We start from the raw sequence: 26264 nt of genomic DNA on the forward strand, positions 1-26264 counted from the left end.
GCCCTGTGAGCATAGGGCTGAGGAGATGATGGGCTAGCCCGTGGACCAATGTCGGTTCTGGTAATGAAAAAATACATTTTTGGTGTTCTCTCATTTTCCATTCTGCTCCTGAATATTTAAATTGTTCTTTGATTGTGAAGTAGTGCTCTAATGCTGGAGTAAAAAGTAAAATATCATGCTTGAAGAAATATTCAGAGACAAGGGGCGGGATTCTCTCAGCCAGCGCCGGGTTGGAGAATCGCCAGGCCGGAAGTGAATCGTGCAACGCTGCCCCAATGCTGGAAAATCGGCACCATTGGCATCGGTGCAGCGAGCGGTCCCCCCCCGGCGATTCTCCGCCTGGGATGAGCCGAGTGGCCGCCCAAAAAAGCTCGAGTCCCGCCAGCGCCGTTCACATCTGGTCTTACCCGGCAGGACATCAGCATCCATCCTGCGGGGGTCGGCCTGGTATGAGGGGCGGGGGGTTCCGACCCCCGGGTGGGCCTCCACCGTGGTCTGGCCCGCAATTAGGGTCTACTGATCGGCGGGCCGGACTTTCATGGTGGGGGCCTCTCTTGCTCCGCGCCGGCCCCTGTAGCCCTACGCCATGTTGCGTCACGGCCGGTGCGGAGAAAGGACCTATCGCGCATTCGCAATTTGCATGCGCACATTTACGCCGGCCGCAGCACGCAGACCTGTGGTGCCCATTTGACACTGGTATTAGCAGCTGGAGCGGCGTGGGTCGCTCCAGTGCCGTGCTGGCCCCCTGTCGTGCTCAGGATCGCTGCTCCTGGGGGCTTGTTGATGCCGTCGTAAAATGCAATGGTGTTTATGACGGCGTCAACACTTAGCTGCAGAATCAGAGAATCCCGCCCAGGATCTTGTAATCATAGAATTTACAGTGCAGAAGGAGGCCATTCAGCCCATCGAGTCTGCACCAGCTCTTGGAAAGAGCACCCTACCCAAGGTCAACAACTCCACCCTATCCCCATAACCCAGTAACCCCACCCAACACTAAGGGCAATTTTGGACACTAAGGGCAATTTATCATGGCCAATCCACCTAACCTGCACATCTTTAGACCGTGGGAGGAAACCGGAGCACCCGGAGGAAACCCACGCACACACGGGGAGGATGAATCTGATGGGATCATCACCTGTGAGTACAGATTTATTCAACTATTAGCTATGAGTTAAATGCTCATTTTATAGATAATGAGTATACCAAATTGATACCAGAAATGACACCCAAAGGATCGTTATTGGTGCACCCAATGCATGGTGACTAAATTCTATTTTTCAGGTCTGGAATGATTTCATGAACCGATCTGGTGAGGAGCAAGAGAAGTTCCTACGTTATCTAGAGGAAGAAGCAAAGAAGACGAGCAAAGGAAAAGCACATTTGAATTCACAGGACAAAAGTGGAGGTAAGGAATAAAATTTTGGAAAATAAGAATTTGAGTGTGCCATTCAACCCCACAAGTCTGTATGCTATTCTTTTAGATCGCGGCTGATCTTTACCTCAACTCCATTGACACGTCTTTGCTCCATATCTCTTGGTACCCTTATTGAAGAAAATGTATCAAATCTTAGTCTGAAAGATTTCAATTGATCTAGAATCCACAGCTTTTTGGTGGGGGACAAAGTTCTATGTTTCTTATATCCTTTGAATCTACTCCTGAATCACCTGTTTCTAATTTTAAGAAGATGCCCCTTTTTTCTGGATTCCTCCATTAGAAAATAGTTTATTTTTCCCTACCCTATCGATTCCTTTATTATTTTAAACACCTTCATGAAATCATGCTTCATTACTCTTGGGAATACAAGCCAAGTTTATTCAAACTGTCCTCATAATTTAACCTTTCAGATCCAAAATTATCCTGCTAAATTTGTGCTGGATCTCATTCGAGTCCAATATATCTTCCTGAGATGCAGTCCTCTGAATGGAAAGCAGGACTCTGGGAGCCTCTACAAGGCTATTCAACTGAAACTTAACTTCCTTATTTTTTTATTGTTTGTTAGTACATTTGAATTCGCAGGACAAAAGAGGAGGTAAGGAATAATCATTTGGAAAATAAGAATTTGGGTGTGCCATTCAACTCCACGAGTCTGTGTGCCTTGAGTATTGCTGAAAAAAAGAGATTTTTTGTCAAAGCTTTCTGTCATGCATTCATCGGGATATTTGCAAGAATACAATGCAAGGGAAATCAACAAATTGATACTGTGTGAGAAGAGTGCCGAATTGTTGGTAAGTGGGCTTTGATTGGTAAAGGCGTTGCCATGGAGAATGCACCAGCTTATACTGTTGTTTGAAATTCAGACCAGGCAGCTTGAATCTGGTCAAGACATTGCCTGAAGGAATGAACCAATGAATAGCTGTCACTTAACTGTGTTTAGCTGAAACAGGTACAATGTGTATACACGTTCTTTCTGTCTGCAAAGAACAGGGCCCTGTGTATACTATATGTAGCTCCAGTACATACAAATCAGCCATATTGTGAATGTGACTGATGATCTGAAATTGGATGTCAGTGTAATTCTCAGCGCACACAGGACTATTTGTCCATTATAATAGACAACATTTGCGGGCATTGAGCGCTAAAGATTGTTGAAATGTTTGCCCTGCTGACCTGTTTAGAAGGCTGTTTCCTGACAGTATGTATCAAGCACAGGATATCACAAGAATCTGAGTAAAAGAAGGCTTTTATTTCATATTTCATCTTTTTCTTGCAGAGCAGTCAGGCTACACAGGAAAGGAATGTTTTCAGCGAATTGACCGAAGACTCCGCATTACTTTAAGGCGCCGTCAGATCCCCATGGTTAGCATTGCTGTGGCTTTGTGTAATCCGATTAGAGCTCTTGTGTAACTGCCATAGCACTATTTGCAAGGCACCACTTTTTATGTAACTCAACAAGTCAAACTATCTTCAAGGAAGACTGCGATTTTTGCCATTGTTTTTAGGATAACACAGTGGTTCCATCTGTTTTTTTGTGAAAGTAGTAAACCTGTAATCTTGAGCCTAATTTTCAAACATGCACATCAACACAAGCAATGGTTAACATTATTAGACGATAATGTTCCCTGATTCCACAGTTTTCTATTTCTGTTCTGTCATCACAAGCGGAATGTCTCTGAATAGTATTTTGGAGATTATAGTAATTGCCAAAGAATGGTTACTGAAAATAGCAGCATTCTGAATTTGCATGGCAATTGATTAGCACATTGACCTCTCATTTCTTAGACTGATGGGACAAAATTTTGAGCTGGCTGTAGTTTGCGCTACTTTAAACCTGTTTACAGAGGCATGAACTAACAGAATAGAAGTCACCCTAATGGTGTAGACACCTTTTTCAATGGTGTATAAAGTGGCAGTGATAAGCTTCATCAATTGATTGGGAAATTTTTTTTCTAAAGATGCTCGAGACAGTGGGTCCTGATGAGGCAGGTGTTATGGTATTGGTCATTAATAGTCGAGAATGTAACATAAAAACCTCCATGTATTCATTAAATTGCTGTTGGATATCCTGTGGTATAGTTCACAGATATAACCTAAAAGTGAATAGAATACATGAATACTGTGCTTCTCACTCACTACTTGTTGATTATAGGGCAGCCTATTATACGGTAGCATGGTGGTTAGTACAATTGCTTCACAGTTCCAGGGTCCCAGGTTCGATTCCCGGCTCGGGTCACTGTCTGTGCGATCCACAGGATCCCGGTCTGCACGTTCAACAAGTGTGTGCGTTGGTTTTCTCCGGGTGCTCCGGTTTCCTCCCAGAGTCCAAAGATGTGCAGGTTAGGTGGATTGGCCGTGCTAAATTGCCCTTAGTGTCCAAAATTGCCCTTAGTGTTGGGTGGGGTTACTGGGTTATGAGGATGGGGTGCAGGTGTGGGTTTGGGTAGGGTGCTCTTTCAAAGAGCCGGTGCAGACTCGGTGGGCCAAATGGCCTCCTTCTGCACTGTAAATTCTATGATTCTATTAAATCTGTTCCTTAGTTACCTTAGTCAGATAAATAAATGCATGCTCCTCACCCACTGCAGATAGAGAAATGAACACCTGTGCACATAATTGTTGTAATACTAATAACTATGCTTACGCATTAATTGCATTAAGAGCAAGCTAGATTATTAGAAGTCACCAATGGATGACTAAATTACAAATGGAAAAAAAAAACTTGTTTACAAAATCGTTTTCACAGCTGTGGTACCTCAAAGTGCTTTATAGCTAATTAAATACTTTAAGTGAAGTTCCTGTTGTAATGCAGAAAATGTGGTAGCCAATGTGTACATAGAAAGACTGATCATAGAGCAGTGAGGTAATAACCAGTTGTGGGTGACGGACAGATATTGGCCAGGATGATCTAATATTTATTCTGTGATGAGCATAGTTGTGGACATTACTTCATTCAGGGTACTCTGGAGTTTTTGGAAGAGGAGCTGACTAGATTCTTCGCCATAAAGCCACAGTCTGTGTACAAAGCAATGCTGGAAAACAGGTAACATCAATTTCTTCAAAGCAATATGTTACAAATGTTTTAATGCCTTCTTGTAATGCAACAAGGAAAAAAGGTTTTACCCTGTGCTCCAAATGGTGAAATAATAATAATAATCTTTATTAGTGTCATAAGTAGGCAACATTAACACTGCAATGAAGTTAGTGAAAGCGGAGCACCCAGAGGAAACCCACGCAGACACACGGAGAACGTGCAGATCCGCACAGTGACCCAAGCCAGGAATCGAACCCAGGACCCTGGTGCTATGAAGCAACAGTGCTAACCACTGTCCTACCATGCATTCACCAATGGAGAAAGATAAAGATTGTCTGAACTGTTGTGATCATTTGTATTTACACCATCTTATTTTTAATTTCATGTTGTTATGCTTATATGCCAGAAATGTTTAAATGTCAAACATGACCTGAATTATTTCAGGTTAGCACTGTTGCCACACAGTGCCAGGGATCTGGGTCCAATTCCAACCGCGGATGACTGTCTGTGAAGCATTTGCACTTTCTCCCCATGTCTGCACGGGTTTTCTCTGGGTGCTCAGCTTTCCTCCAAAAGTCCATAGATGTGCAGGTTAGGTAGATTGGCCATGCCAAGTTCCCCCTTAGAACCCCAACGGTTGGATATGGGTTACTGGGTTATGGGGATAAGATAGGGTACTCTTTTGGAGGGTGGGTGCAGCCTCAATGGACCAAATGGCCTCCTTCTGAACTTTAGGGATTCTATGAATAATGGAATTCTACCTTGTGAGGAGCAGGCAACCAAGACCATTGAGTGGTTGAGAATTCAGCTGTGATTCTATTGGAAAACAAAACTGCACCTTGATGATCTCAGCATTGTCAAGCTGGGTTGATTTTATTTTTCTGACTTTGGAGATACAGGTCCATAGCTTCCTGGTACCACAAAGATGTGCTGTGGACTCCCTATTGGAAGTTCCCAGGTAAGGGTTTACCCGACAATTGTCTAGAAGGGCTAACTCCCTGGACAATTGCGCTGGGCTGGGAACCATCTGACAAAACTATTTGAATTGTTAACTTCAGATGGTTCTGCCTGTTTTACACTGAGTCACTCTGAGTCAGAAGGAAAAAAAAAGTACTTCAGAGTAACTATTTTCAAACAGTCCAAGTCCCATACATACACCCACCACACCCCTCACCTCCCAAGAAAACCCCAAACACACGCAAGGGATTCCTCTGAACTGAGCGACATGACCAACCTCTGCCCCTCCCCACCGCCTTTCTGATATCCCCAACCCCCACTTAACTTAGAACTTACCGCCTCCCTTTCAGTGGAACCTATACACTCACCTGCTTTACAGTGGTTAGTGCCGTAAAAAGGAGGTATGCCCTCCTTCGCTCCGCTCTTTTTGCACTTCACCAGTGGAGCCGGGGTTGCGCTTCGCTTCTTCACTCACCCGGCCTAAGTCAGACGAGACGGCGCTTTCCATTTCCGAGGAAGTTACAGTCATGAATTGCTGACTACTCGTTTGTGCTCCTGTTTCAGCTATGAGAGGTTGTTACTTCATGCCCTTTGTCAGTATCTGGATCTTGTCTCGCAAAGTAAGCAAGTTTTACAACGTTTTGTTAATTTAGCTCTGTAATTTGCATATAATTGAGCCTGACATACCACTTATAATTTTTACAGGTTCTAACCACAATGGAAAAAGGCAGACGGAAGTAAGCAACAAAGGCACAGACTTTCTGCCTCCAGTACCCCTATTATCTGCCTACCTTGAACAGAAGAGTTGATTGTGACATTTTCCCCTTCATAATTCCATCAGATCTGCAAATGTTGTATGTATCTAATCATCAGCAGCCAAAATATCTTGATGTAAAATGTTCCCTGTGTTACTCAGTCCCACATAAGGAACTAAAAAAGGCCATGATTTCTGCATTTAATTTGTTGATGTACTTAAACCATAGATTTACACTTTGAATGTATTCAATTTTTGAACATCCACCAAAAATATATGGTGCCTCACTTTTTAAATTTTCTAATGCTTTGTGATACATTTGATATCAATACGAAATTAAATGTTTTCTGCAGCTTGGTGCATGTGATATTGTAGGGTTATGGCTATTCTGATAAGACTTATTTATGAAATGCTCCAGTGTTAAATTATTTTCCATCTGTTTTTCACCATCCCTGTCCTGTTGGAGTTGCCCAGTAGTGGAGGGAGTTGGGGAAGCATAGCTGATGGTGTGGTGGTTCCAGAGCTCTTGACAATCTCTGGATTTATCTCATCTGGCTCTTCATGAGAGTCTGGAATTAATAATGGCAGTGTGATAGTCTGTCCACACCTCTCACCCAACATGTACTTCAGAAGGACTTCCCATTTGGGAGTAAGTTAAATTTGGATGGACCAGTGCAGTAAATTGAAACCCTTCTATGTGCAGCTAAGGAACAAGCCATGTGGTACATTTCATCCCCAAGACAGTGGATTGCTGAAAAACATACTTTAAAATATTGTAAATTGTATTTGGCTATGCATATCTGTAGGTAACATTAGGTATTATGAATATACATACATTTGATGTTGCAGCACTTTCTGCATGCGTTTTAAGTTTTACTTCAAGAATTACTTACTCAAGTTGAGTTGATTGGTTTTTGGTGTGTATATCGTCAATAAGGAAGAAAAATACAAACTTGGATTTGGACTGCATTATATGGATGGTGTGGTATGGTGACTCCTTTGGTATATTTACACGTGTGGTGAACTTTAGTCACCAGGGATTTAAGATATTTTTTTCTTTGCAAGTGTCATGTCTTGTTTCTTGGAAGTGTGTGCTGTTTAATAAAAGTTTGTCAAAATGATATCAAAGCTTTGATTGGATATTAGATACTAAAGAATTTCCCTCTTTCCTCATCATTGATCATAAGATATAGGAGCAGATTTAGGCCAAATGTCCCCTTGAGTCAGCCATTTGATCATGGCTGATACGTTCCTCAACCCCTTCCCCTGCCTTCTCCTTGTAAACCCCGATCCCCATATTAATTAAGAACACCAGATTTGTGCTTGAGGTGCTGTTACCTATAGGGCTACAGACCAAGAGCTGGAATTCAACAGAATAGTTCTTTCTTAGAACATAAGAACTAAGAGCAGTAGGCAATTTAGCCCCTCGAGCCTGCTCCACTGTTCAATATGCTCCACTGTTCAATATGATCATGGCCCATCTCATCATGGCTTCAACACCACCATCCTGCCCGTTCTCTGTAATCCTTCCCATCCCATTACTAATTAAAAATCTGTCTAACTGCTCCTTAAATGACTCAGTCCCAGCATCCGCTGCAGTCTGGGCTAGTGAATTCCATAGATTCACAACCCTTTAGAAGTAGTTTCTCCTCATCACGGTTTTAAATTTGCTACCCCTTATCCTGAGACTATGACCTCTCATTCTAGAATACCCAAAAAGGGGAAGCATCTGCTCCACATTTACTTTATCCAAACCGTTTATCATCTTGTATACCTCAATTTGATTTCCCTTCATTGTTCTAAACTCTAGAGTATAGGCCCAAACTACTCAATCACTCTTCATAAAACAAACCCCTCATCTCTGGAATCAATCTAGTGAACGCCCTCTGAACTGCTTGCAATGCCACATCTTTCCGCAAACAAGGGGACCAAAACTGTGCACAATATTTCAGGTGTGGTCTCACCAATGCCATGTACAGTTGCAACACTTCTTACCTTTATACTCTATTCCTTTAGCTATAAATGCCAACTTCCATTACCTGCTGTACCATGCTAGTTTTATGTGACTCGTGGATGAGGACACCCAGGTCCCTCTGCACCAGAGCACCCCGAAGTCTCCCCATTTAGATTGCCTTTCCATTTTTTCAACCAAAATGGATGACCACACACTTATCCACGTTAAACTCCATCTGCCACATTTTGGCTCACTCACCTAACCTATCTATCCATTTGGGTTCTTTTTCCAATAAGCAGCAATTTAGTGTGGCCAATCCACGTACCCTGCACATCTTTGGGTTGTGAGGGCGAGACCCACGCAAACACAGAACATGCAAACTCCACACGGACAGTGACCCGGGGTTGGGATCGGACCCAGGTCCTCAGCACTGTGAGGCAGCAGTACTAACCACTGCATTGCCCTTATCCATCAATTTGTACGGTTCTTATTTCCTCATTGCAACTTACTGTTCTACCTATTTTAATGTAATCGGCAAATTTGGCTATAGAACCTTCTATCTCTGTACCAAGTTGTTAATATAGATTGCAAATTGTTGGAGACCAAGGACCGAACCCTGTGGCACCCCACTAATTACATCCTGCCATCTAGAAAAAGACCCATTTCTCCCAACTTGGTCTACTGTCAGTCAGCCTGTCTTCTATCCTAGCTAATAAATTACCTCTCACTCCATGTGATCTCACCTTGTGTATTAACCTTCTGTGTGGCACCTTACCAAACCTCTTCCGGAAGTCCAGATATACTACATCTACAGAATCCCCATTATCCACTTGGCTTCTTGCATCTTCGAAGAACTCTACCATATTAGTCAAACCTGATTTATTTTTCATAAAACCATGCTGACTCTGATGGATTGAGTTTTGACTTTCCAAATGTCCTGATATTTCTTTCATAATGAATTTAAATTTCCCAACAACTGGTCTGTAATTCTGTCTCTCTCTCTCTCTTTTTGAAAAATGGTGTTACATTAGCATGTTTCCAATCCACTGAAACCTTCCCCATGTTCAGGGAATTTTGGATTATAACAATGGACCCACTATCTCCGCTGCAACTTCCTTTAACACCCTAGGATCTCCTTCCTACTATCTGTAAGAATCTCAAATCCTGGAAGTCAGAGTTCTTGTACACATTACCACCACAAAAGAACTGTGCATGATTTAGCAAGGTGACAGTATTAAACATTTTTTATACAAAAAGACAGAATTGGGGAAAATTTGAGTTGATAACTTTTTTTTTACTGCAGGTATACATATCCAGCACCCACAGTATAAGATTGAAACTTGTAGTTACATCAATATACAGCAGACATAGGTGAAAAGCGGCAACTGAGTGACGGATGTAAATATCACAGGTTAAGATCCCTTTGGTATTCTCAACAGACTTGTTTGTATATGGATTCTCAGGTGGCAATGTACTTAAGAGTCTGAGAAAATCACAAAGCTCATCTATGTGGTTACATAATACTTACACCTTTATTTTTATATACATGATAAATATTTCTATTTTTTCTAAATATTTACAAAGTAAAGCTTTCACCACATCCACATGTTCCTTTAATATTTGGATTATTGAAAACAAATTCACTAGAAAGTTTTGTTTCAATAAAATCCATCTCTGTTCCTAGCAGGGTTAACTGTGCTTTCTGATCAATGAACACACGTACACCTGAAATGGAAATAAAACAATGAATGGATTGGATAATAGTGAGGGATAAAATGGTTTAAATATTCATTAACTCAATTGTCAAAAGTTTATAATAATAATCTTTATTGTTACAAGTAGGCTTACATTAACACCGCAATGAAGTTACTGTGAAAAGCTCCTAGCTGGCACATTCCGGCGCCTGTTCGGGTACACCGAGGGAGAATTCAGAATGTCCAATTCACCTAACAGCACGTCTTTTGGGAGGAAACCAGAGCACCCAGAGGAAACCCATGTAGACGCCACAGTGACCCAAGCCGGGAATCAAACCTGGGATGCTGGAGCTGTGAAGCTACATTGCTAACCATTGTGCTACCCACATAGCTGATTATTGCACAGTGAGCATATGCCTGGATCAAAATAAAAAGATCTTGAGGTCAGCTGTGGCTCAGTTGGCATACGTGAGGTCATCTAAAATTCTGCTGCCCCTGCCCTGGCTTGCATCAAATCCTATTCACACATCACTCCTGTGCTCGCTGGCCGACAGTGGCCCCCAGTCAAGCAACATTGATTTTAGGATTAGAAAATTAAAAAATTTTTCATGACCTGGACTCCTAACTCTAATCCCCTACAGAATCACAACCTTCCAAGATATCAATGCTCATCTAATGATGGCCTCCTGAGAATCTGATTTTAATTGCTTCACCATTAGGGCTGTTCCTTCAGTCAAGTAGGCTCTACACCACTAATGGACAAGGTAGGCTACTGAGTGGCCCTTCTTCATCGCGATGGGCCGCAAAATTAAAATCAAATTTATTCTCCTAGCATAGCCTCAAGATTAAATGCATTTAATGTATACCAAATATTTCATAAGCTATAGAAAATACTTAATCATTTACATATTAATGGAACTGTCATCAACTTTAAATGGTGAAAGCAAAATGAATGTTTACACTTTGGACGCAGAGGGAGTGTGGGCACAGCTCTCAATGTTGTAGGCAATCAGCAAGCTCCTCACTTTTGTTGCCCTTGCATGCATATCACCAGTAATACTGATAGAGAAAAAATATATGGACGGAAATCAGCGGAATGTGGCAACCCTATGCATGGGCAACGGTCAGCAGAATGTCTAGTGGGCTGCATTCAGGACCAAGATTGGCTGCATGTGGTCTCCGGCCGACAGGTTGCCCACCACTGCTCTACATCCTGGTATTCCTCCTCTGAACATCCTGCAAATCTACTTTTCTTTCCTGTAAGACACAACATTCCTTAAAACCCCTCTGGCCAAGTTTCTGGCCATTTATCCTATTATCGCTTATTGTAGTTCAATGCCAAATTTTACTTTATAGCTCTAGAATGAAGTGTTAATTACTTTAAAAATATAAATATAAGTTGTTGTTAAATCAATAGGTTCTGGTTTCAAGTCCCACGCCACAGACTTGAACAAAAATCTATCCTAGCACTCCAGTGCACTACCGAAGGAGAGCTGTGCTGTTGGTGGTCATCCTTTGAAAGAGACATTCACCAAAGCTCCATCATATGTAAAGGATCCCATGGCACTATTTTGTAGAAGAGGTGGGACATTTTCTCCAGTGTCTTGACAAATATTTCTCTCAATCATAATCCTTCACAAAAAAAAGACTATCTGGTTATCACATTGCTACTTGCAGGAGCATATATGGAAAAATCGGCTGCTGTATTTCCCGCACAACCATAGTGACTACATTTAAATTGCTGTAATGTATTTTGGGACATCCTGAATGCCATTAAATAAATGCAGGACTTTTCTTTGTTTCACCATCTTATTTTGGAGTTTCTTGTATGAAGTGTTCGTAAACAAAGAGGTCCTCATCACAAACATACAGTCAGCTCTCTTACTCGCTGAAGCCAATTCATTATCACAAGCGAGCCCTGGCAGTAATCACTTGTCCCACACTTTTGGCCTGGGAATGATGACCAAACGAGGCTCTGAAGTGACACTGGGAATTTTAAAGTTTAGACTAAACAAATGGAATGTTTAACATTTCACCATGATTGCCAACATTCCATACCATCCTGATTAACTTCTTCATCAAATTTCCCCTTCTCCGTTGCGTACTCTATCACATACGAGAGACCACTGCAACCACGAGTGCGTACTCCAACTTTCAAACCAACCTGAAGAAGAAAAAGGAAAACTCTCTAAACAGTGTCAATGCAGCTTTAGTATATACATACCAGAATAACTCTTGGAATAAAATTGGAAGACATGACCTTAACTGTACACATAGATCAATAGTGAACAAAAGTCATGAACCTGGATTGTGCTCATTCTCCCTGGAAAGACAATGAGATGGGGCTCAAGTGTGTACAGATTGGTAAAGACTATCTGGTCAGTCCCAATATTTAAGTAGTACCAGTGTACCTTCCCTCTTACTGTCTTCAAAATATTTGGTTCGGTGGATTGGCCATGCTAAATTGCCCCTTAACTGTCCAAAAATTTGTAAGTGGAGCTACGGGGAGTGGGCCTAGGTAGAGTGCTCTTTCGGAGGGTCGGTGCAGACTTGATGGGCCAAATGGCCTCCTGCACTGTAGCGATCCTATGATTATGCCCCTTCATCAACCTGTTTATAGTATCAGTCTTGACGGCTGCCATAGACAAATCGACTCAACACTTCACTACCGTCTGTGTGAAGATGTTAAATCTGTCTGATTATTTTCCCTTTCAAGTCACTAGAGTCATGGATGGACAAACAATTTATTAGGATTCAGTTAGTCAATACCTTTAGAACCTTGAAATCTTAATATGACGACCCACCCTTTTTTCACCAAGATCATAGGAAAAAATTTAAGTTGCACTTAAAATCATGGAAATCATTGCAATTTTAGATTAAATTTAAAAGTTTAACTTCTGAATTTTGATTTCCATTCAAGTGTTTCAGCTCACATACAATGCTCACTACTTAAAACATCCACCTTTAAATCAGCAGTCTCATACTGGCCAGAAAGCAATATCCATTATCTGTTTGCATTAATAGTAGTTTCAGAGTTATATGGTTACAGTACATTAAGTGCTCCATTTATTTTAGATGCAATGGGAGGTCATAACTCCCTAGTGTGCATCTCACAGAATCATAGGAAATAGGAGGCCATTCGGCCCTTGGAGCATGCTCCACCAATCATATGATCATGGCTGAACATCCAACTCAATAGTCTGTTCCCACCTTTCCATAATATTGATTCCTTTTGTCCCCAAAAGCTACATATCATTACGATTGCACTGAATACAAAAGCAAACATTTTTTTTTTTTTTTATAAAAAGAGTACCCAATAACATTTTTTCCCAATTAAGGGGCAATTTAGCATGGCCAATTCACCTACCCTGCAAGTCTTTGGGTTGTGGGGTGAGACCCACGCAAACATGGGGAAGGGGAATGTGCAAACTCCACATGGACAGTGACCTGGGACCGGGATCGGACCCGGGTCCTCAATGCCATGAGACAGCAGTGCTAACCACTGTGCTGTTGTGCCACCCTCAAGAGCAAACAAGTAAATATTGAAAAATAATGTTGATGCTGGAGATCTGAAAACAAAACAAAGCACTGGGAGAGCTCAGCAGGTCTGGCAGCATCTGTGAAGAAAGAAACAGTTAACGTTGAATCTAATATGACTTCTTCAGAATATGAAGAAAGAGTCATACTGGACTTTAAGCATTGGGCTGAATTTTACACTCCTAAGATCAGGAACATTTTCCAGTTATGGAGATTATGGGGAATGTTGATGTTGGGCGGCGTTTACGATATTGTCACGCCAACTTCCAATAATACAGCAAATCGGTGGGTCAAAAAGTCAGGAATCTGTCCATCTTATTTAAATATTAATTTAACAGGTAACTTGTGTTGATTGCAATAAGTCAGAAGGCAATGAATAATACACCTTCAGGGCGATATTCATGACAAGTGGGGAATCCGAATTTTAAGGGCAAGCTTGTTTGGGCGTGTTTTAAAACTGCAGCTGAGTTCAAGCTAAATTGACTGCAGGAACTGTTCATTTGAGTGTGCAGAGAATTTCTTCCATGAAGAAGCCTCTCCGCTGATTTGGAGGACCTTTACGATGGTATGTTTTCCTGTCCATGACCCCGAGAGAGAGAGGGGGGGGGGGGGGGGGGGGGGTAATGTTTCTGACAGATGGGATTGTTGGTTCCGTTGAAGACACAGCCTCCAGTGAAGAGAGAAAGATTAGGAGAAGGGCGAGAGGAAGAAGGGAACACGAAGGCTCAGGACTTAGTGGTTTCTCAGGAAAAGGACGGACCCAAAGGATCAGGAGGAACCCAGAAACCCTCAGCGGAGTTGAATACTATTCTATACTGCCCCAAGGGCATACACAAAAAGATTTTGTTACCCGAACAGACCTCATGATCTCACTGAGCCTTTTTTGTGGCTCTGGGATCCAATCCTCCTTACCACATCAGCATCACACACCACAGTTTTGCCTGGGATTCCTCCTCTTCTCAGATCTCAGAATCAGCTAGTCATGTCTATCATGGACTGCACTGAACCTGGGGGCAGCTTTGCCCTCCTAGATCATCTCTTCATTCTAATGATGCAGACCACTATGCAATTAATGTACATTTTTTCAATGCCGAAAGATAAGAGACTTGATTTTTAAAACTTCGGCCTATGAGGATTGACATGGTTGCCATGATTTGCTAAAATTTTAATTAAAGAAACAGAAAATATTGGAAAGATTCAGCAGGTCTGGCAGCATCTGTGAAGAGAGTGAAACAGAGTCAACGTTGAGTTGGTATGACTTCTTCAGAGATCAGGAAAGATAGAAATATAATGTTGAAGAGAGGGGATGGAGCAAAATAGAAGGCCAGGGATAGGGGGAGCGCAAGAGAGATTTGACAAAGATGTCATGAACACTAGACAAGTGAATGTTAATGATAGAGTTAAGGACCAAGGCTGATGTTAATAGTGGAATAAAGATCAAAAAACAGAACAGTGTCATAGTTTAGAATTACAGCTTTCATCACTTTTAGGTGCCCAAGTCCTCCTAGTAGAATCCTAGGAGGTAACCCTCACCCCTGCAATCTCATGCTACAGAACCTCTAACCTGCTGGGATTTGGGTTCCCTAGATGCTGACTTACCTCTGGTACTTGAACCCAGTGACCCATTCTTCATGTAAGTCTAGATGACAAGTCAGCAAGTGATTTAACTTTGCCTCATTTACTAGGCTGGCTTAGGCTGAGGCCCATATCAATGCCCAGCAACTGTCTTTTAGAGTTCTTGGACTAGGCCCAGAAACTGTCAGAGGTTCGATTCACTGCTCCAAAAGCAGCACGGTAGCACAGTGGTTTGCACGGTTGCTTCACAGCAGCAGGGTCCCAGATTCGATTCACAGGGTCACTGTCTGTGTGGAGTCTGCACGTTCACCCTGTGTCTCCGTGGGTTTCCTCCGGACGCTCCGGTTTCCTCCCACAGCCTAAAGATGTGCATGTTAGGTGGATTGGCCATGCTAAATTGCCCTTAGTGTCCGAAAAGGTTATGTGGGGTTACTGGTTACCGGGATAGGGTGGAGCTCAAGTGGGTTTCTCTTTCCAAGGGCCAGTGCAGACTTGAAGGGCCTTCTGCGCTGTAAATTCTATAAAAGTAAAATATAAAGACAAGTAAAAGACTGACCTTCTGGGAGGGGAGGGCTGGGAGAAAATATCAAAATGAAGGAGAGAATTCATGGTCTGAAGTTGTTGAAATTAATGTTATGTCCAGACGGTTGTAAAGTACTTAATTGGAAGATGAGATGTTGTTCCTCCAGTTTGTGCTGGCTTTCAGAGAGTGCTGACCCTCGTTCTGCTATTAACACATTCTACTATCTGACCCTTGTGTCACTGTTATTTTGCCTTCCAACATTGATTGGGTGGAATGAGTCTGTAACCCACCTTTGCCGCTAATTTGTGACAATTACCATATTATTGGGCGTACACTGAAGGCAGGCCCAGAGGTCGGAATGGTGTCCACTTCTGGGTACGGATCCTGCTGTCAGCGCGTGACGGTATTATTCAGCATGTTAACTTTGCATCTCTCATCACAAATGCTGCCAGACCTGCCGAGTTCTTTTATTTTTATATAAATAATACCTTGTTAACCTTTTGTGTGCTAGTCCTTCTAATTCTCTCTAAGCAGTATGAGGTTATAGCTTGTACTAAGTCTGACTGTAGTTTAAATAAAATGGCAAGTGGAGTGGAGCTGGAAACATCTGGGCAAAAGGAATATTCTCGTTATTTTGTGGAGTATTGTACTAGTGTTAGCATGTTATGCCTTTGCGTGTTAGCCGTTGCAAATTGCAGGCATATTCGGTCTATATGAACATGGTCAACAGTAGGGACCGTCATGACAATAACCAGAGCATTGAGGAAGTTCCTTGTTAATATACCAGGGCTACAGGACCCTATGACTCCAATTAAATTTTGATTTGCTTCAACTCTTAATCAGTTATAAAAGGAGTAATAGATTCTGACACTATTTTTTGTTCAGGTAATAAAACAACATTAGTGGAAGCAGCTCAAGAGTCACTCTGTCCAACAATGGATGAAGCAAACCCAACACATTACTGATACCTGTACAACTATACCGATACCTGTACAACTATACTGATACCTATACAACTATAAATTTGCATAGCCTTGATTGATAACTCCTAATAATAAAAAGGCAGATAACGGATTCTAAGTAATGTGGCTCAGATTAATAAATAAAATGAGAGGAAATGTGTATTGCGGTGTGTTAGATACTGTCCTTTCACTTCTGGGACACGAGTTTAAAACAACTTAAGGTGAGCTTCCTCCAAAAGCAAATGGGAAAAAAAGTCAGTTTAAATCCAGTCTCTGATGGACTGGAGACAATGGACCAAAATCATCAGTAAAGTTGTAGTCTTACTCGAAGATGGTAGGAACACCTGGCATGAGAAACACTGCTATAAATGAGGGTGCACCTCCATAGCTGGGCAAAAACCATTGCCCATATGATCCACACCATGCCAGACTAGAAAATGTTGAATACCATCGGATCTTGGGTGCCACAAAAGGGTTAAATTCTTATCACTGGTAGTCACCCTTAAATAAGCACAAAATTCACCCCTTCCCCACAAAAAGTTACTTTCTGAGCCTGCCGTCAGTTACCATTATGATTGTCAGTCAGCACTTAGTTAACAAACTAGATCAGTCTTCTGATTCAAGGCTTACAATCTTTTTTTTTTAAACTGCAAAATATTACATACACATTCTGGTCGGCGTTCCAGAAGATTTTTAATTCTGTTAACAGCAGATGAAGTCTGAAAATAAAAAATAATGTACATTATTATGATAAAAGAGCTGCCATAAATAACAAATATAACAGTCGATTTGAGGACAGACTGGTTGATGGTTATGATTTAAGGAACAGTTGAATTGTCAGAAATGCCATAGTTCAGAAGAATGGTTAAACCAACGTCTCCTTTGCCTGTTCTGGAAGAACGTTAAAGATTTTGGTTATTCGTCTAATTTTCTGTTTGGGGGTCATAGTGACTTAAAACAGCTACTATGTTTACAAAAATTGAAACAGTGACTGCATTGTAAACTGATCTTTTGTATGAATTGCTCAAAATATTTTCAATTTGATAGCATTATATATAAGCATTATATTTATGCAATATTATTTAACTCAAAAGGAGCTGGATGAGAAGTATTATGGTACCAACTAATCTCCCAGCCATTGTGGGTAATTTGAAGCAAGGTTGTGACTTTTAACTATGGATGTAGACCCAACGTATCAGAGGATACAAGTCAGCAGCTTGTAAATGTCTGGCTGTATGTCACAGGTTGCCAGCATGAAACAATTATATTACGCTCTGATTTTAAAGATATTGGTTTTCCATCTCCAGTAGTACGACAGATCTGTGCGTATCTTATGACTAGCAGATATCTTGTGATGTTGCTCATGGCAGGTCAAGAGGATTTTTCATCACATGGTGTTATCCAAAATATTACCACTGACATGGGAATGTTGGGGAAGCAACAGGATTGGGGTGCTGGGATGGTGAGAGGCTAAAAATTCTAGAACTCTAAGACTTAGAATTCTAAGACTCAGGGCAAGAATCAGCAATTCAGGACTGAGACCTGGAGAAATTGCTCCACTCAGTGATTTGTGAATTGCAGTGTTGCTCCAACCCAGTGGGCTGTGGATGTTCACTCATTGGGCGAGGGCGGCACAGTAGCACAGTGATTAGCACTGTTGCTTCACAGCGCCAGGGTCCCAGGTTTGACTCCCGGCTTGGGTCACTGTCCGAGTGGAGTCTGCACATTTTCCCCCGTGTCTGCATGGGTTTCCTCCAGGTGCTCCCGTTTCCTCCCACAAGTACAGAAAGCCGTGCTTGTTAGGTGAATTGGACGTTCGGAATTCTCCCCTGTGCACCCGAGCAGTCACCGGAACATGGCGACTTGGTGCTTTTCACAGTAACTTCACTGCAGTGCTAATTTAAGCCTGCTTGTGACAATAAAGATCGTCATTATAGTCACAAAAAGGAAGATATATTTTTGGGCACTAAGGGACCCAAATTAAATAGGGGTAATACAGGAAAGTGAAGCTGATATAGAAGTTCAGACTGACTATAATAAATGGCAGACCAAGTCTGATGAATTATATGTCCTACTCCCATTTCTTATATTTTCGTGAAGAGGCACTGTTGGGAGTTCAGGATCTGAGAGCATTGGAGACAGTTATAGGATCAGGAAATAATGGATATGTGATCTATGGGTTTGTGATCACTAAGAAGGGGTCATGGCATGGATTATAGCAGAAGAAGTCTAATGAGAGAGATCCTGGGTTCCAATAGGTCCTTTGAAGTCTTGGGGATTGCAGGGATCTGACAACATTGGTGGAGGCAGAGCATTTGTTAAGTAGCAGACCCGTTGAATTAGTTCCAGCTAAATCATCTGAACCAAATGCAAAATTGTTAAGATCACTGCGGTACAATATTTTCTAATATACTATATATAGATTGACAAGATTATTTTTTTTTAAATCTTCAGAAATGTTGGAGGCGTGAGAGTTGAAATGGCAGACAGGGCTAAAAGTACATATTGTTTAAGAATTACTGACTTCATATTAGGGTCATGGTAATGTTACAAGACGGAGGGCAGTCACAGAACCAATAACTGGACCTTAACATTAGAGAAGATTAATCTGATGTTGACAACATGTACAAATATTGTATCATTCTATACTAACACAATCAATTAGGCAGCTTGTTAAATAAATGAGTCTCTCAGCCAATCCTCTCAAACCAATTAATTATGGAACAGGTAGGTACAAATCACGTATTAAAACAAAATACTAAAGATGTTAGAAATCTGAAATAAAAACAGAAAATGAAGTATTCAGCTCAATGACCTTTCAGAAGGTCACTGGTATGAAACATTGGGCCTAATTTTAACTATGTAAGTAAGTGGATGAGTGAATTAAAATCTCCGATTGGTTAACTTATTTCTCTTTCCAAAGATATCACCTGACATAATTATTAGCATTTTCTGTATTTTCATTTCTATGCTCAAGTACAATTTATCTCTGCAGTCCTCCGAAGGCTGCATTTGAATCTGTCGCCACTGTTTTCAGGCAGTGGGATCCAGATCCCAACCATTTGCTGTGTTTAAAAAAGTCCATTTCTCTCATTGTTTCTTCACCAACCACTTTAAATGAGTGTCCACTGGTTCTGTCTGGATCCTTTTGCCAAAGGACAGTTTCTCTCTCCCTACCAACTCTGTCCACATAGGCAGTTTGGTAGCAGTGGTTACCACTGTTGCTTCACAGCACCAGGGTCCCAGGTTCGATTCCCGCTTGGGTCACTCTGCAGAGTCTGCACATTCTCCCTGCGTCTGTGTGGGTTTCCTCCGGGTGCTCCGATTTCCTCCCACAAGTCCCAAAGACCTGCTGTTAGGTAATTTGAACATTCTGAATTCGCCCTTTGTACCCAAACAGGCGCCAGAATGGGGCGACTAGGGGATTTTCACAGTAACTTCATTGCAGTGTTAATGTAAGCCTACTTGTGACAATAATAAAGATTATCTCAAACACCTCTCTCACATCTCCTCTTCCTCCTCCCAAGAACAGCCTTCGATAGGCCGCACGAACATTGGAATCTTTCAGAATTCAGCACAGATTCCTGACCGACCGCACCCCACTCCCTTACCAGCAGCAGGGCGGCTCTAGCCGGCACCCTCAGCCTCCGATCTCTCGCCGCTCGGACACTCGCCCTCACCACTGCCGTCGCCATCTTGTTCCCGTGGACACTTTCAGCAACACGGCCTCTCATTGGCCCTCTCCTGACCAATCACAGAGGGCCGTGTTGTGTTATGGCAACGAGGCGGCGGCGGGGGGCGCCCATAGTAACCGGCAGGTGAAGCGAGCCAAAGCTGGGGCGGGCGCTTCTCTCCTTTCTGTCAACTGTGTGTGGGGCGGAGTTGCTGCCGAAATGCCCTAATTTATGAGCCGGATTTTATTCGGCCTGCAGATGTATGGCACCTTTAGCTCAGAAAACATTCCGAGGTAGCTAACGGGGTCATTGGGCAAGGAGTTATGGATGACGCAAGAGTTAAAGAGAGGTACAGTAACCAAAAACCTGACTGGCGAATTACATTTTGGCGGAGGATTTTAAAGGCGGAGAGGTGTTTGCGATGGTGGATTCACACATTTCTCAAATGTTAAACCAGTGAATGGTGAACCAATTTTCAGAACTAATTTTCTATCACCCTCCCTGCACCAACCTTCCTCTCCCCTTCTCTCACCCAACCGTGTTCTTTTTTTAACTGTTCTGTACAAAGACAATAAACATGAAACAAATCCACAATCACCATGAAAGTCTTCAAATTTGTCCTGATATTGGAAGATGTGTTACTAATCTCTCGAGTAGGAAAAATAAGCACCTTGTACAGATACAGATGTATTAAATCTCTTGCCTCAGATATTGTTTACTGTGAGGGGAATTGAATATAGATACATAGAAGATAGGAGCAGGAGGGGTCCTTCGAGCCTGCTCCACCATTTATCACGATCATGGCTGATCATCCAACTCAATAGCCTATTCCTGCTTTCTTCCCATAACCTTTGATCCCATTCACCTCAAGTGCTATATCTAGCCACCTCTTGAATATATTCAATGTTTTAGCATCAACTACTTCCTGTGGTAATGAATTCCACCCACTCTTTGGGTGAAGCATGTCTCCTCATCTCTGTCCAAAATGATTTACCCTGAATCTTCAGACTATGACTCCTGGTTCTGGACATAGCCACCATTGGGAACATTCTCCCTGCATCTTCCTTGTCTAGTCCTGTTAGAATTTTATAAGTCTCTATGAGATCCCCCCTCATTCTTCTGAACTCCAGCGAGAACAATCCTAACCTAGTCAATCTCTCCTCATATGACTGTCCCGCCATACCTGGAATCAGTCTGGTAAACTTTCGCTGCACTTCCTCGAGAGCAAGAACATCCTTCCTCAGAAAAGGAGAAAGTATGAAAGTAGGGAGGGTGCGCTTCAGTTGTACAGGACACTGGGTAGACCATATCTGAAGTACTATGTACTGTATTGTCTTATTTAAGGAAAGTTGTAAAAGTGTTATAAGCAGTTTGGAGAAGGTTTACTAGATTAATACCAGGAATGGATAGGTTGCCTTATGAAGAAAGATTGGACAGGCTACACCTTTATCGGCTGGAGTTTAGAAGAGTAAGAGACAATTTGATTGAAACATGTAAGATCCTGAGGGGTCTTGACAGGGTGGATGTGGAAATGATGGGCGTGATTCTCTGGAAAAATTTCCAAGTGTTGTAGCGAGCGGGATTTGCTGCGCGTTTCCCGGCACTTGGTCGAGCAAAACCAGCAATGCAATTCAACGTTAATTGGTCCACTTAATGAGGCCTCACGGGCTTCTCGCCGTACATAACGCCTCGCCAGCCGATTCGCCAGGACCGCACTCGTCAGCCACACTGCGAACAAGGTCGAGTGGTGCCGAGGACACCAGACCCAAGATTCGAGGACGCTTACTTGGGGAGGTTCCTGGAAGCGGTGAGGTATGTTCTGTTCCCTATGTGCCCCGGAGGGTGAGTTACAAGGCAGCTGTGCTGCCTGGAATGAGGTGATGGCAGCCGTTAGCTCCAGCAGTGTGACCAAGAGGGCTGGCCAGCAGTGTAGGAAGAAGTTCAAAGACCTACACCGGGCAGTACGAGTGAATATGCACCAATGACACCCCCCTCCCCCCATGGGAGCATCCACCCCAACTCTACAAGCAACCACCAGCCACCCTCCCCCACTACTAAACCACGCATGTGAGTAACAATGCCCTCTCTGTGTCTCCTCTGGAAAAGCTCTCCAACAATCGGCTGGAGAGAACCCAGACTTAAATATCCTCAACTCCTTTGAGGAGCGGGTCCTGGAAGTGACTTGTGTAGCCGAGGACAGATCTGTCACCCATGCAGAGGCTGGCGGATGCTGCAGAGGTGAGGAACCACTAGACTCCACCCGGGCGACCGGTCAAATGTGAGTAGCGATTGCCTTACTGACTAAACCATCCCTCCCACTGACCGGACTGATGGTGCCGGCACATTATAGGTGGCCCCCGTCTCCTGTCTCTGAGGAGAACATCTTGAAGGCGAGCTCCGAGGATGCCACCGTGGTTACGGCACAGCTATCATCCTCACCCTCCACCAGCGGAGATACACACATTTCGGTGGGACATGTTAGAGGTCAGGCACCTGGGCACAATCTAGTGAGCATCACCCTGCTGCTGATGTACATCAGGTGGAGGTAGGAACCCCCAAGAGACGACAGGGAGTGGCTGGGGCATTCAGAGGGAGATGTCAGCATCACTCCAGCAGGTCCATAGCCGCTTGGAGGAGTGGCAGAGGCTACGAGCACAGGAGATGGCACTGGTAATGAATGGCATCGAGGCCAACACTGCTACGGTGGTGAAGGCAGTGGAGAGCCTGGTGCACCTTGAGTGAAAGTGTCCAAGGCATCCCTCAGTCGGTGACAGCCATGGCTGAGGGCCCCCACACCCCGCTGAGCACAGGGGTGGCAAGCCTATTTAGCAACCTCTAGTTGTCAGCAACCTCAAAAACCTGCTAGACAAATGAAAGGCTCATGGCAGCCATAGCTGAACCATGAAGGAGTGGTCTGTGTTTAGTTAATAGATCTCAGGAGTAGAAGGAAATCATCCAGGGTTCTTACTCTTGTCACATTTTGAACTTTAAATAGTTTTAGGAATTTATGATGGGGATGAGTTTCCTGGGAGAATCACTCATTCTGCCACTGTGACTTCAGTGGAAGTTCAATTAGAACTCCATTTACTTTTTGAATTTCAATAACTCAAGAATAATACTTTTACAAATGCAATATAATAGTCGTAACTCCGGCCATGAATATTGTAGCTTTGATTCTAAACTATTGCAGAGTACGAGAGATTAATATTAATATTTTATGTGGTGTGCACAATTAAGTCAATATTAGGTTCTCTGATGTAAGGTGATACTGTCAATCATGATATATTTTGCATATTTTTTAAACATAAAGCTTTTTAAACATACTACATCGGTTCACTATTTATTGTGTTATGTAAATTTGATATTTTGTCCACACTGTCAGAGAAGAAATAAATGGCCGTTGAGAGACCTTGAGTAATCAGTCAATTCTGCTCATCCAAGGAACAAGCTTTTTAAACCGTTGATCCTGTTGATATTCATGAGGCCTTAATTCATTTCCTATATTACCCTTTATTTCTTTTGTTAATGTGGAAAGAAAACAGTGGGCAAGATCTACCTGCCACGTTGCGCTCTCGTTTGAGCGCAATGCAGCCAATAGATCACGGGAGAGGCCTCCTGCGGGCTTCCCGACAGCCTTCACCCCTCATGGGATATACCCAAGTCCTGCGAGGGGTCAGAATCGGAGTCACGCCCAAAAGGGGTGTGACCAAAGTAGGCTTTAAACATACTTGAGCGCACTTACTCAGGATCTACCAGCCTTCTCAGCAAGGCTGCAGCTGCGCGCCATTCAGCATTGGACAACACAAATATGGACCAGGTGGAACAACACCCAGGGGGTCTCCCAGGCCATCGGAGGTCCCTGCCAAGGTGCCTGGGTGGAACTGCCAAGCTGGCAGGAGCATTTCAAGGGTGCCAGGGTGGCAGTTCAAGGGTGCACAGGTGCCAGGGTGGCCCTGCGTGTCCTCAAAATGTTCAGGGACCATGCGTGGCGGCTGCAGACTGTGTCCAATGCCCCCACAGTTGGAAGGGAGCTGTTCCACTGGCAGGAGGGGGCTTCAGCGGCGGGTGGGGGGTGGGGGGTGGGGGGGTGGTGGTGCACGGGTAGCGAGAGGGGTCACAAGGGGCAGTTTTTGGCAGGCCAGGTCCCCACGCGACTGGCTCCATGTTTCACGGCCGTCACCGTGCGCATGCGCAACCACAAACCTGGCCATTCTGCAGCCGTATCCGCAGATAAAGCTGGGGGCTTTATGCTGCGCAGCTGCTAGCCCCCACCAGGTGGAGGACAGGAGGGGGGAACAATGCCGACTTTCTGGTCATAAGACCAGACGAATCCTGCGGAGATTGCTGCAGAATCGGAGAATCCAACCCATAGTCTCCCAAACGGAGGATTTCGCCCATGGAGTTGGAGTTTCTCTAATTTTAGCACAGATAAGTCACATTGCAGATGATCATGGAATAAGAGTGAACCCACTTTAGTCTAAATTCCTTTTTTCCTCATCCAGTTGTACTGCCTGACAGAGTAATTTTAAGTTTATTTTTTGAAATTGTGTTTTTATTCTGTGAAAGTACTGGTAAACATGCCATTTATCAAGCTCTAAAATTGAAGTGACTATAGAAGAATCACAGGAAGAATTAAAAAATTCAGTTTTGTAAATTACAGCAATTTTGGCAGTAATTTGCAAGTGGCACATCAGAATGTTTGTGTTTGTGTATTATAAAACTGCAATAAACGTTGATTCATAGCAATACCCTAAGAATAACTCAATTATAGCTCTCACCGGTGTTTTTTCTGGTGGTTTTTTCAGTTTTTGAAAATGGAAGACACATAAGGGCCATGTTTGCTGGACCTCTTACATCAAATGTTCCTTGTATGGAAATACAAAGGACAGATAATTTGAATACTGACTCATAGCTCTGTAAAATTTTGTGCGGCTCCAAAGGAAGCAACCTCCTCCCTGCCTCTGCTTCACCTGTAATTAGAAGCTCCTGAAATAGGTGCATCCATTTAAAGTAATTAATAGAGGCATCCTTTCTCATACAAGGCTGTTTGGGCTAGAGCTCCCTGATTGTACAGTAGAGTGGGAATTCCTAGAGTACGAGGAGTTTTAGATGACATCCATAGAGCCCTTTAAGCTGCTATTTGACAAAGTGCCGCCAAGATGAACATGAAAGGCTTTATTCCATTAACACCAGGCCGGTTTGATCATCGGTAAATTGGTGTGCTGGGGATTTAATCTCTTTTCAGATGAGAAACAGATCAGCAGAAATTGAAAAGCACCTCCATGCTGCTTCTTTTCCTGTCTTCCCAACTCAGACAATTTACTTGAGAGTGAAGGATAACTGTTTGTCCTTCATTTGTGAGCCAACATGAAAGGAGTCACCATCCAGTCCTTGTCCAACATCCACATATTTGCTTCATTGGATATCTCCAAGTACACTAGTGATGTTTTACTTTTTAAATCAATCTAGGGAACCCACACAAACTATTTCTTTATATTTCCTGCCATATTCTACTTTGTTAATATATTTCATACTCAACCCATCAGCAATCGTCAGTTGGGATATCTAGAAGCACAAGGAAAGCGGTTTGGCCAAAGTCAATGAAGCAAAATAAATCAATGCATACAGAGGATTCACTGTCCAGTCTCAGATAAGTTACGGCCACTTGGGCAAAGTATAAGGTGTCACCTGTTACACATGAAACCCATGCACCAGCAGTAGTTAACAGAGGAAAACATAAATGCACAATATAAGCATTTACAGTTTAAGATGTCATCCAGTTAGATCATCTTTTCTGGTGATTGATACTCAACTTAACGTTCAGTACAGTGCCTGGTGGGATGTTCCCATACTGGAATATAGAGGACTGCCCAATATCCATTGGATGTTGGTTGTGGGGTGTTGAGTGTAATGGGGTAGGTGTTATAAAGTATTTATAGTCTTAGGAGTTCAATAATAAGCATTTATTAACTACTAAAAACTATATACATTGGTGCAATAAAGATCTCTATGTTTGCTTCTACGCAAGACTCTGTCCAAGACTACACTGACCCCTAGATGTGGGTCATGTGTTTTTTTACGTTATTGGATGAGTGATACTGTACTCAGTTCCATGTTAACCTTTATGTGCCAGACCTTTATACTACAACATTGATGCCCCTTTTTATA

General features: G+C 42.8%; 2 protein-coding genes across 4 annotated transcripts in view; one reads left to right on the forward strand and one right to left on the reverse strand.

The window, feature by feature from the left end:
• The window catches only part of r3hdm4 (R3H domain containing 4), a 40196-nt gene extending 32896 nt beyond the window's left edge, over positions 1 to 7300 (forward strand). The window contains exons 4-8 of one of the 2 annotated variants that reach the window (XM_038776365.1): positions 1282 to 1405; positions 2712 to 2797; positions 4390 to 4475; positions 5988 to 6043; positions 6129 to 7300. In XM_038776365.1, coding sequence (XP_038632293.1) covers positions 1282 to 1405; positions 2712 to 2797; positions 4390 to 4475; positions 5988 to 6043; positions 6129 to 6232 — 456 coding nt within the window. In that variant the 3' untranslated portion in view covers positions 6233 to 7300. The remainder of the gene's footprint in view (positions 1 to 1281; positions 1406 to 2711; positions 2798 to 4389; positions 4476 to 5987; positions 6044 to 6128) is intronic. The other variant, XM_038776366.1, reaches the window with a different exon arrangement.
• Positions 7301 to 9404: 2104 nt separating this feature from the next.
• Positions 9405 to 20179, reverse strand: LOC119952841 (iron-sulfur cluster assembly 1 homolog, mitochondrial-like). Of its 2 annotated transcripts, XM_038776367.1 has the most exons (4): positions 20034 to 20179; positions 17088 to 17141; positions 11884 to 11989; positions 9405 to 9856 (listed from the first exon to the last, which is right to left on the reverse strand). In XM_038776367.1, the coding sequence occupies exons 1-4, from the start codon at positions 20154 to 20156 to the stop codon at positions 9708 to 9710; spliced, it is 432 nt and encodes a 143-aa protein (XP_038632295.1). In that variant the 5' UTR covers positions 20157 to 20179; the 3' UTR covers positions 9405 to 9707. The 2 variants fall into 2 exon arrangements, with proteins under 2 accessions (XP_038632295.1, XP_038632296.1); XM_038776368.1 differs by lacking the exon at positions 17088 to 17141 and having other exon boundaries at positions 20034 to 20178.
• Positions 20180 to 26264: the final 6085 nt, after the last annotated feature.

This window comes from Scyliorhinus canicula, chromosome 18 (assembly GCF_902713615.1).
Source record: "Scyliorhinus canicula chromosome 18, sScyCan1.1, whole genome shotgun sequence".
Lineage (NCBI taxonomy): Eukaryota > Metazoa > Chordata > Chondrichthyes > Carcharhiniformes > Scyliorhinidae > Scyliorhinus > Scyliorhinus canicula.